The sequence below is a fragment of the Sinocyclocheilus anshuiensis genome, unplaced genomic scaffold (genome assembly GCF_001515605.1).
Source record: "Sinocyclocheilus anshuiensis isolate Anshui unplaced genomic scaffold, SAMN03320099.WGS_v1.1 scaffold234, whole genome shotgun sequence".
NCBI classification, from domain to species: Eukaryota; Metazoa; Chordata; class Actinopteri; order Cypriniformes; family Cyprinidae; genus Sinocyclocheilus; species Sinocyclocheilus anshuiensis.
In genome coordinates, this window is record NW_015544165.1 from 1,164,545 (window position 1) to 1,176,672 (window position 12,128).

A 12,128-nucleotide genomic window follows, 5' to 3' on the forward strand; every position below is an offset into this window, starting at 1 on the left:
GAGCCAATGGTGAAAGTCTTTGCGCGAGGAGACCCCGCCCCATTTTGGAGGTTCTGCCCACTTTTGGAGTTCACGCCCCATTTTGGAGATCTCCGGTCTGCAGTTATATCTACTTGGGATGGGGGACGGGGCATGTGCTAGCAAGGTTGGTTTTGTGCTGGCTAGGACCAGCCCACGTGAAAATATAGGTCTAATGTTAGCTTTATGGGTGTGAGTGGTTCGTCAGGTGTGCTCTGGTTTGTTTATATATTACCACAAGTCCAATTTGTCATTTTATCGGATTTATTTTTTGTTCCATGTAACATTTAGAACGACATTTGTGGCACTTTCCATTAACCGGGTACAAAACAGGCCCTGAAACTGTTCAAAATAGAAGCTTCGAGCTGTTTTACTTTTATTTTTCAACGAATGTGTTTTTCATGCTAATGTAATTTTTTAAGACATAAACCTACATTATGAGATTAACTGTCAAAATTATGACATACTAATGAATAATTATAAGATAAAAAGTTGAAATTATGAGATAAAAAGTCAAAATTATGAGATGTCATCATTCTAATTAAACAGTAAAATTTTGATGTCATAATTTTTCATTTTCCAAAGCATGATTTTTTTTCTTATGTGGATGAAATAGGGTTCTATGGGGGGAAAGGAGATGATGTTTGGAAAATGTTGATCATAAAGCTCAGAAAACCAAACTAAGTTTTATTTCGAGATGGCTTATTTTTATTCTCTAGGGGGCTTGCAATTTTGGGGAATTATTGGGGGGGAAATCACGGGAATTATGCTTCTAATCCTGCACAAATGTCAGAGAACAGCAAAGTATTCAATATTTGTGGAAAGTGCCATGAGCACATTACATAAGCTCTTATTTTCAGTTTGAATACATTTTACATAACACATTTTCCCACAAAGACAGAAAAGAAAAAAAAAATTAATACTTGTTATTCCACATGGTACTGAATGAACAGATCATCCACAAGGCAAACTTTACAGTAGGCAGCTAAAATGTTCTCTGTTGATTCAGTGCAGACAAGACATTAGCCATATGTAAAATCACTGATCTAGACAGTCCAGTTGACTGAACATGAAAAGCTGTTCACTTGTATCTAATATTCACAGAACACAGAATATTAATATTTACACAATCATGCACACTATTTGGAATACAGTACAGCAGACAATATAGCAACATTCTGTATTTAAATAAAAAAGCATCTTTGTAAACATCAATGATTATAATCATGTTTTCAAAAGATATGACTGGTCGTTCTCTCAGCTGTCTTCCAATAAATTTACATCAACTCAACCTAATCATTAGGATTGGGATTGGCATCAGGATACTGGGAAAGATCAAAGGTCAGCACCTTACTGATGACACAATCTCCTTGCTGTGAAATGAAAAGATTCGATTTATTATTTACTTTAAAAAAAATCAACATAATACTTAACTGAAAAAGACAACATTTAAAAATTCGAAAGAATTTACTGCAGTCTCTAAGTCACTGTGTACAATAATGATAGGTTGGGATGGGTTTTATTTGAATGGCACTCTTGCATGTGTCAACTACTTTTGTTACGTAAGATTTATATGACCATTGCTGAAAGACAAACCTCAGGGTAAACTCCTATGAGGGAATCAGCTTTTGTGTAGAACTCTTCTTTCAGAGAGATAACGACAGCCTGGAAATTCTGGACTGACTGGTCCTTTATGTAATTGGCCACCTGCAAAGCAAAAAGTTAAATAGATTTCATATTGATGCCATTCAGTTCAGTTGTAAGCACATATTTGCATTTGAAAGAGGCCTTCCTACAACACACACACCTTGCCAATGTTCGTGTTATCCAAAGCAGCATCAATCTCATCCAGGACAAAGAAAGGTGCAGGCTTGTAGCTATAAGGGAACAGAGATGCAATTTTTTAATTAGAAGGCAAAACATACAAGTTTACTTTTAAATAATTTTTTACAGATCTTTGTTGCACCTGTGAATGGCAAAAAGAAGAGCTAAAGCTGCCACAGTCTTCTCTCCTCCAGACAGGTTGTCCATGGGTCTGAATCTCTTTCCTGGAGCCACACAGTTGTAGTTGATTCCATCTAAGTATGGTTCTTCTGGGTTCTCTGGCCCCAAGAATGCCTGAAAGGATATTAAGTATCCTTAAATTAATAAAAAAATTCTACTTGTGTTATTGAAGGATTATCTCTTAAAAAGAGTGAGTGAGATCAGAGTTCAGAGTGTTTTTATTAACCTGTGCACTGCTGTTACGTGACAGTGCTTTGTAGATCTCATCAATGTTGGTGGCAACAGACTCAAAACAAGCATTGAAACGGTCAAACCGCTCCTTCTTGATCTGCTCAAACGCCTGTTTGGCTTTCTTTGCTCTTTTCCGAGCAGCTTCAAACTCTGTAAGGCACATCAGCATATGTATTTGTTAGTAGAAACATGCCAGCTGAATTTCATGGATACATAAAAAAGTAGATATTATAGCTATTAGTTGAAGTGAAGTGAAGTGTGGCCAAGTATGGCAGCCACGACTGCCCCCATGTTATTATTTAGGCCAGTGGTTCTCAACCTTACATGGTTTAAAATTATTCAAAATAAAATACAAAAGAAAGAAAGAAAGAAAGAAAAGCTTTAAGATGCAAACCAACATCATATTTCCTATTTTAATTTGCTCCTTGTCACGAGTCTAGCCTCTGTGGTTCCTCCCACTCACTATCAGAGGGCTTCCTCATCTGAGTACTGACTTTATCACCCCTGACTCCATCTCCCATAATCCCCGTACCTGGAACTGATTACCACCTCACCTGTTCCCTATTCCCCTAGTCTCACGTAGCCAGACCTTCAGGCCATGTCCACACGTACATGGGTATTTTTAAATGGAGTTTTTCCTTCTTCCCTTTTAAAAAAAAATCTCCGTGCACATGAAAATGCAAAAGCATGCTATGAAGCACTGTCAAGAGCATGCCAAGCCAACAGTTGGCGATATAATCTCAACCGTAAAGCCATGTTGGCCAATCAGAAGCCTGAAAAAGTTTCCAGTAGGCGGATATACCTACTGCATGCTCCGACGTCACAAGCCAAAAACTCCGGTTTCGCTGTCTACACGATAACACTGCAGCCGGAGTTTTTGAAAATCTTCACCCTGGCAGGAGTTTTCAAAAATGTTAGTTTTCAGTGACCTGGTGATGTGTTTGCGTGTGGACGAACGGCCAAACCGCATAGAAAAAGCTGCGGTTTTGAAAATACCCGCGTACGTGTGGACAGGGCCTCAGACTGACAGCAGAACAGTTCAGCCAACAGAATGTGGGCGTGACGTCTGAGGCTGAGACTACTATTCCCCGGACTATTTAAGCAGCACACACTCACACTATCATTGCAAAGTCTTGTTTTGCCTCGGCTGACATTTCTGAGCATTTGATTGTTTCTATTGCCTTGCCTGTGTACGACCCTGGGTAGTTTACCTTGTTTTGATCCTTTGCTGCCTGCCTATTGTTTCTGCCTCATTTGCCTGGAGTTTATTTTTGATTGTTTGCTGCCTGCCCTGACCTTCTACCTGTTTTTCGAATATGACTCTGTTTTGCCTTGGCCACTGATATTGCTAGTGACCAACCCTTGCCTGTTTGTATTACTACTGTTGATTTTAATAAAGCCACAAATGGATCCCAACTCCGCTGACTCTTCATTACAGTCCCTAAGGATTATTTTAATTTGAATTATAATTTCCCAATTTATTAATAATTTATCATCTTTTATTAAAATGTATTATAATTATTATAATATATTGTCACTCCAAATTTCTGTAAATAAAAATGTTGTCATTAAAGCTTAGTCATTACAGAAGTTTTAAAAAATATCTTAAATGGGGAACCTTTGATTATTGTTTTGGTCAGTGGGGGGCCATGGAGCCAAAAGGGCTGAGAACCACTGATTTAGACTCAATGTGTCCCCCAGACACTATTCTGAAGGTTACAGGTAGACTACTCAGGTCAAGATTAGCTACAGGCAGATGAGCCTGGACTTCTGGGCTCACCATCACTGGTCTCCTGGAACTTGTCTCTAACACTCTCAAGTTTCTCCATGGCCTTCATGTTGGGAGCGCTGATTCTCTGCAGGATGCTCTGCTGCTCGTTCAGCCTCTGCTGTAGAGTGTTCATCTCTGCCTTGATCTCTTCTTCTGACAGAGCATCCTATAGAACAGTTTTACATCACTTTTGATTGTTCCGGGTTGCTTGTTAACAACAAATTCATAATGTTTCATCAAATAAAATTACCTTGAGGTCCTCATTCAAGTTGCTGTAGTCGATCTCTATGAGGGCCTCTTTGGCATGGACAGAGCTTGATGCCTTCGGGCTGCTGATCGAATCCTCAACTTGAGAGCTTCCCTATGCAGACAGATCAGTATGTATGTCTGCGCTGGCAAAAGCAGTATGTGTGAGTGTGTAGGAACATATGTTCAGAAAAGTGTATGTTTGTCTGTACCTCTCCCTGGCTGATGTCATCCATTGTCCCTGATTTGAGTGGTAGTTTGATGTCCTGCATCTTGCAGGCTTGCAATAAGTTGTGTCTGTCACTGCGTTTCTGTTCCAGTTTGGTCTCAATGGCAGTTACTTCCTTCTGCAGCTGGGTCAGCTCTCTAATATTACATACATTTCACGGAATCCCACAATAATATTTTTTATTAATGGCACAAGCTAATTTATTTTACAAGCAAAACTATTTTTAATTTATAATTGATTTAATATTAATTTATTAGTAGTAATAATAATGATAAAGTTAATATTTTAAGCTAATATTATATATTTATATGTCTGTTATTGCAATATATATATATATATATATATATATATATATCCAACATTGGGTTTGAGAACATCTAAAGAATTGAGAAAAATAAACATGATTGTTTCTCACTTGTTGGCAGACCCTAGTTTCTTGCGGATCTCCTCCATCTCTCGGTTCTTGTCATTTACCTCTCCCTTCTTAGTGAGATGCTGGTTCTTCAGGTCCTGTAGCTGTGCCATTGTCTCATCAATGATCTTCATGTGCCTGTGTTCCTCCTGAGGTGGTGGGGGAACAACATACCGTTTAGTTTTTCATGCTTAAAGATTCCACTGATCTATGTTTTGCTTGTCAAGATTTTTTACTCCTCCCCTATTCTCCCCATCACCTTTTTAAGTCTTTCAATCTCATTCTCGTCCTTCTTTACAGTCTGCTCCCACATCATCACTTTCTCCTGGTCCTCCTTCAACTGGTTCTTCTCATAATCAAGCTGAATGGCCAGACGGGTCTTCTGTGTCTCAAACTCCAGCCTAGAATTGCAGTATAACACAAGCTAGATCATGGCAGTCCACTTAGTAGCTGATAACTTGTAGTGTGTCCTTAAGAGGTTTACCGTTTTTTGGCAATCTCATTTTGCCTCTTCACTTTTTCCTCTTCAAACTCTCGGATATTTCGCACACCAATCTCCTGGCAGAATTCAACAAAGACCTCATCCTCCACCTATGAATGACCATAATAAATAATAATTATTAGAGCATTAAAGATCTTTGACAGCATTTGAAACGTCTTCATTTTCTCCAGAGCTCTTACCAGGTTCATACGGTCTCTTAACTCTGTAATGTCCCTCTCTCGTGATTGGATGATTCGTTTGATGTCATTGATTCGTGGGCCGAAATTTGCCAACTCACTCTCCAACTTCGATTTCTCCTACAAAGACATAGATGTATTTTGAAAAACGCATTGTAACACCAGTGAATTCATTAGAAACCACCTGTAATTTTATCTTGAAAACGTTTAGGGCATGATTATGATTCTCTACATTTTGACGTCATGTCTTGACCAAGGCGTTGTTTCTGAGGTGTACCTGCATGTTCAGGGAGAGGTGGCGGGTTTTGGTCTGTTCCAGATCACTCTGAGAGTATTTCAGTCTCATCTGCAGCCCGTGAGCCTGAGACTGGACCTGCCTGAGCTCTGCCTCCTTTCTCTTTGCCTTCATTTGTTCCTGAGTAGACAAAAATTAGATGTAAAACTAGCTTGATAAAAAAAAAAAAAAAAAAAAGAGTCTGTCATGTGATTTTACTTCCAATTGATACCTAGTCACTGGATCAAGATTATTTGAACTAATTGTGATTATCTGCACAAACCACAATTATTGTGCACATATTAAATTCCAGACACATGAGACCACACTGAAAATTAAATTTTTTGTTTAAATTTAAATAAAAAACACAATTATTTCCATTTGTACGATTTCAAAACATTCTCAGCAAATGATATAAATTACATTATTACAAATAAATTATTATATTATTATCAATAAATATGTAAAATATTTACATAGTTTTAATATATTTACAAAATTGTTTTATTTAGAAAATTATTAGTATTTTCATATTTATACAACTCACCTAATTTGTGATCATTTATTTTACAATTTTATAGAATTTATATTTCATGCTCGTGACGGCCCGAAATTATGGTACATTTTCCAGCTGTGTGCGAAGCTTCTCTTTAGTTCTTTTGTATGTCACCTTCAATTCCTCTGTTAGTTTCTCTTTCTTTTCCTTAAGTTTGTCCACAGCTTTCTCGTCCCAACGCCTAGCCTTTGCTTTCAGGTCGCTAGCTCCTCCAGAGATCACACCTGACTTTTGGAAGAGAGTTCCATCCAAGGCCACGGTCTGTAAAGGAGCGAGACAGAATAGAAGATGAATAGTTTGTTATCTTTTGATATGTGTTTTATATTCAACTTATATGACATATTTAAACCTTATGACGGTATGGTCCTCCAAAGGCGATCCTGCGAGCGTCCTCCACATTCTCACACACTAAAGCATTGCCACAGGCATACTGAAGGGCTTTCTTTATGTGTGGCGGCTCATAGCGGATCACATCGATCACTAGTTTTGCCCCCCTAAGCTCTCTCAGTTTCTCATCTGTAGGTTTCACCTTGAGGGAGAGAAGCACATGTCTAGTGAAACACATTCCACTGGCCGCTCGATGCGGTTCAGCCTTGTGATGGATAATTCAGAATTTGAATTGTTTATTAAAATCGGTCTGTACCTCCAAATAGTCAAGAGGCAGAAAGGTCTCCGGTTCTCCTCTTTGCTCTTTAATGTACTGGATGCAATCTCTGCCGGTTTTCTCCGAGTCCACAATAATGGCGTCCATGTTTTTTCCCAGGACTTTGGTCACTGCAATTTGGTATTTCTTCTGGGTGGGCTGGCATAAGTCGATCAGTCTGCCATACTGTTTGGATAAAGGGATTTATGTGGAAATGAGAAAAATCAGTGAAAGCTTTTTGTGGACATCTTACAAGCTTCTGCTGCAAGCTTAAATTGAAAATGTGTCTATACACACAGCAACTCACCACTGAGCCGGGGTAAAGCCTTTTAATGCTCTCCATAATTTCAGCTTTGCGCTGTTGACGGCTGTTCTCCTGCCTGTCAATGCGAGCATCTCCAAGTTGCTCCATCACCTGTGACCAGAATCATCTCAGCAGTGAAAACACAGTCTTGGTGAAATGATGTACCTAAGAGTATGAGCAAATGTGTATTTGTACTTGGTTTAACTCCATGTTTATCTCATCAATCCTTCTTTTGGCCAGCTCCACTTCCTCAGTCAGTTCCTCTTCCATACGCCTCTGTTCATCCAGAGACTGTCTGGTGAGAGAAAAAAAAACAGAGACGGTTAAAAAAAAAAATCAAAGTTTGCCATGCCATGAAACTGAAGGGTGAAGAAAAAGTAAAATAAAGCAACAAGTCACTAGAGGATGTGCTTTACACTTAGGTATGATGCAAAAAAAAATTACATATTCATATACACATTGCTCACCAAGGCTGTATTTATTTGATACAATATATTGTGAAATATTACAATTTACAGTATTACAAATTAAAATAACTTTTCTATTTAGATACATTTAAAAATGTAATTTTTTCCTGTGATGGCAAAGCTTCATTTTCAGCAGCTATTACGCCAGTCTTCAGTATCACATGATCCTTCAGAAATCATTCTAATATGATTATTTGGTGCTCAGGAAACCTTTCTTATTATTAATGTTGATTCTTTTTCAGCATTCTGTAATTAACAGTAAGTTCAAAAGAACATTTGAAATACAAATAATATCTTTAAATTAATTAAAAAAAAAATTTTTCTCAAAAACAATTACAAGTATCATAATGTATATTGTGTGTTTTCCACATATTGTATAAATATACAGGTGTATATCAACTTTTTTTATAACAAGAAAATCTCTTTAGACTTGATACTATTCATTTTATAATGATCTTTGAAACACCTGCTGGTTGCAATATAGTCCTCCAGCTTTTCAATGCGCTTTTGGTTTTCTTCGATCTCACGAATCTTCTGCTTTATTTTGGCCTGTAATCAAAAAAGAGATAAAACAAATCTGTTTTACAAAAGCACAAAAAAAGAGTTCACAGTCATTTCTCAATGTACCTCTGTCTCAATTTTCTTCCTCTCCTCCAGATCCAGCCTGTCCTGGTCAGCTTTTTGGTCCCTGTTAAACTTCTCTAGCTCCTGAGCCAAGGTAGCTGCCCGCTTACTAGCCTCCTCCTTTAGCCTGTGATACTGCTTCACCTGAGATAACAGTATGAGTGTTCAACGAAACACTGAAATTTATGGACATACTTGCATTTTTTATTCCAGCTGAAGCGCATCGTGCAGCTCAGTTCGACTGACCTGGTTCTCCTCCAGTGTCAAATCTTGGCCTTGACTCTGTGCCTCCTCTTCCATCCGTTCCTCAAACTCCTGCCTCGCCATCTCCACGGCACCCTGCTCACAGTCCAGTTCCTCTATGTCAGCCTTACGCTTCTTGTACATCTTCTGGGCGTTCTGCAAGGATTTTCGAGCCACCTCCAGCTTCTTAATTTTATGGGCAGTGTTCTCCTTGGCCTTGATATACTGTGGCCGTTTCTGATTCAACTCAGCATCTTTCTCTCTAGACGAGGTTAGATGAGTAGTTCTTTAACAAACTGTGACCATGAGTTATAGTTAGCTTATCATAACTAGAATACTTCAAGTTTTCAGTAGAGTCTAATGGCAGGTTATTATAGTTAACTAAAACGAAAACTAAAACCATAAAGAAACATTTTTGTTACTTGAAAAAAAAGGTAAATAAAATAAAATAAAATATAAAAAACTTAAAATTATGTTATTTCAGCAAACATTTCTAATTTTCATTTACTGTGATGTACTAAAATAACTCAAACTGAAATAAAAAACTACAACAGAAAAACACTTTCAATGACTAAAAAATGGGTACTACTATTTTAAACTATAATAGATAGATTTAAACTCTATCTCAATGATACTAAACTAAATCTCAATGATACTAAAATAACACTTGTCCAGTGTCTAATGCCACATTGAAATGGTCATTTTTTAAATTAAAATTAAAATAGAATTATATAGTTATTTCCATGTGTAGAATAATATACAGTATATATAGCACCCATCACTCACTTTATCTCCTTCTCCACATTCTGCTGATCCCTCATCATTCTTCCCAGCTCTTTCTTCTTTTCCTTGAGCTCTTCCTCAACATGATCCATCTTCTTCCTGTCCTTCTCAATCTCACGGTTGCGTTGAGACAACTCTCGGTTCAGCTTCTCGATCTCCGCCTCATTATGGTAGAGTTTAAAGAGCTGTAGCTGAACATGAGCCCTGACCACCTCATCCTTTAGTCTCTGGTACCTCTCAGCCTGAACAGAGAGCAAAAGTTAAACTGTGGAATTGTGGTCAAATGAGATGTAGCAAAATAGTTTACCTCCTCTTTTTCCTGTTTGGCCTCTTTGCGCTCTGCTGCGATGTTCTTCTTACGGTGATAGTTGAACTGTGTGTCCTCTTCTGCTTTCACCATCTCTTTCTTTCTGCGGTCATACTCCTGGGCCAGCTCACCAGAGCGGGAGATCTCCTCAAACAAAGTGGTCCTCTCTTTAGGATTCTTCATGGCTATGGACTCCACTGCACCCTGCACAACAAAAACACAAGGACATACGAAATCTACACTGACTACAAAATATCTCATTCAGGTTTTCTTATATTTTCTATAATACTGGAAACAACATGAGGTCATGTGCATGTTTACCTGAAACACAAGAAAATTTCTAGCTTTAATAAGGATACCCAGTTTTTCTAGCTCCTCACTGTACTCTGAAAGCCCGACCACCTTATTGTTGATTCGGTACTCTGAGGAGGAACCTGAAACATAAAAATAGTTAGTCTCACAGGATAAAAATGATTCATAGAACTAGTAAATAACACAGAAAAAAAACCTTTTGGGGGGTTTTCTGGCTATTATGAAGTTGTAACAACTTTCGGGAATGCAACTCATTTAGTAACTTTACTTTTTAACATTTACCAATGATGACCCGTGTGAAGGTGCATTCATCTCCATTGTCCTCGCAGTACACCATGCTCACAAAGGCACGGTTGGCTGCTGGTTTTCCCACTGGTGCTCCATGGATGAGATCCTTCAGGGTTTTAACACGCAGGTTACTGGTCTTCTCCGCCAATACAAAACTGATGGCATCCATAAGGTTTGACTTCCCTAGAGAGCAGTGATTTTGGGCATAGAGTTAGTGGAGTGCATTATCATTTTTGAGGTTTATTATTTGACATTTTAAACAGGACTTTTGTGTCTTGGTAAGGCTAATTTCAGTTATGTATCCTAAATACAATTAAATCATATTTTTGTATAATTGTCTTTTCTTTTTTTAATAATTTGACAAAATTAAATCTTGACTAGAAATGATGCACAATAAAACATTGTTCAAATTTATACTGACCTTGGGTTTTCTTTCTGGATTTTTTCACACATCACATAAACAAGTACACAACATTTTGAAATAAATTGATGGGCAATAGTAATATTTGAAAAAATAAATTGATAATAATAATAACAATTTTGAACATAATATGAAAGCATATGAATCACATCATATTTGAAAAATGAAAATCACACGTTTTAAATATTATATTTAAGACAAAAAAAAGTATGACTTTTGTCTCCTTGGTAAACAAGTATACAAAGCTTTGGAATTAATCAAAGGACAAAAGAATTTAACATTTACATTTTTTTTTATTTAATTAAACATTAAATATATAGTATTAAAAATTAGTGTTGAAAATGAAAATTAGTAGCAAAACAAATGATGAAGGCATAAACTATGTAACCGAGAGAAAAAAAAAATCTGAAAATCTGGAAGAAAAAAAAATAAACATAAAAAATACACTCGAATTTAAAAATAGAACATGCAGCCATAGCGAAATCCATTATAATGCAGCGTGCACAGTAGACACATGCAGCAGCTGCATCCCTGCAGTCCACCGTACCCGCAGTGCATTAGCACCTGAGATAACACTTACCAGATCCATTTGGTCCGATTATTGCTGTAAATTTGTGAAACGGTCCGATTATTTGACGTCCTTTGTAAGATTTGAAATTTTCAATCTCGATCAGTTTTAAATATCCCATCCTGTCTGATTTATCTCAGGAGACGGGTGTCAGATTGATGCCCTGTACAGTCTTTGTGGCGATGCGTTTACCCAGACGTTGTTTGGCGGCGGCAAATCGGATTTAAAACGAATTGGCAACTAGATATGTTAGGCTACATATCGTCTTTCAGAGGTTAATCCTCCGAAATAATAATAATCTGACAAAAAATTATCTCGTGTACACGCCCACTGTCTAGAGCAGAATGCAGGCAAAATAAAAGTCCTAGAGCTAAGGAGAGTTTCGAATGAATTCAGGCCACTTTTGGTAGTTCATGTGAATTTGTGAAGCAAAACCAACACTGTAAAGAAAGAAAAATATGTATTTTTTTAAATAAATATTTCCCTCCATAAAATTTGACTTTTTTTCCCGCACGTTTTGTTCATTAAGATATCATTCTAGCTTGTATAAATCCAGGCTACTGAATATTAAATATTAAGAACTATGACATTACAAACTTATTGACATCATCCCAGTAATTAAATACTGATAGCTGAGATTAGAATTAAAGGGAGCTGTTCATGGTACTGAAACTCGCACCACCACTAAAAATGTGCCTGGTTACAATCTTTTAAAAATATTTTATTAAAATAATAATAATAATAACAAA

At 37.2% G+C, this 12,128-nt stretch overlaps 1 protein-coding gene across 1 annotated transcript; it reads right to left on the minus strand.

Moving 5' to 3' along the window:
* Nucleotides 1–586: 586 nt before the first annotated feature.
* On the minus strand, nucleotides 587–11,702 carry smc1a (structural maintenance of chromosomes 1A). The gene is made up of 26 exons (XM_016495826.1): nucleotides 11,392–11,702; nucleotides 10,385–10,573; nucleotides 10,112–10,224; nucleotides 9,791–9,994; nucleotides 9,487–9,725; nucleotides 8,704–8,962; nucleotides 8,461–8,601; nucleotides 8,300–8,382; nucleotides 7,562–7,661; nucleotides 7,370–7,477; nucleotides 7,063–7,248; nucleotides 6,769–6,948; nucleotides 6,534–6,680; nucleotides 5,867–6,004; nucleotides 5,593–5,709; nucleotides 5,396–5,502; nucleotides 5,171–5,312; nucleotides 4,915–5,060; nucleotides 4,483–4,636; nucleotides 4,275–4,385; nucleotides 4,034–4,190; nucleotides 2,249–2,403; nucleotides 1,985–2,136; nucleotides 1,826–1,895; nucleotides 1,615–1,725; nucleotides 587–1,391 (listed from the first exon to the last, which is right to left on the minus strand). The coding sequence occupies exons 1-26, from the start codon at nucleotides 11,498–11,500 to the stop codon at nucleotides 1,311–1,313; spliced, it is 3,699 nt and encodes a 1,232-aa protein (XP_016351312.1). The 5' UTR covers nucleotides 11,501–11,702; the 3' UTR covers nucleotides 587–1,310.
* Between the last annotated feature and the right edge of the window lie 426 nt (nucleotides 11,703–12,128).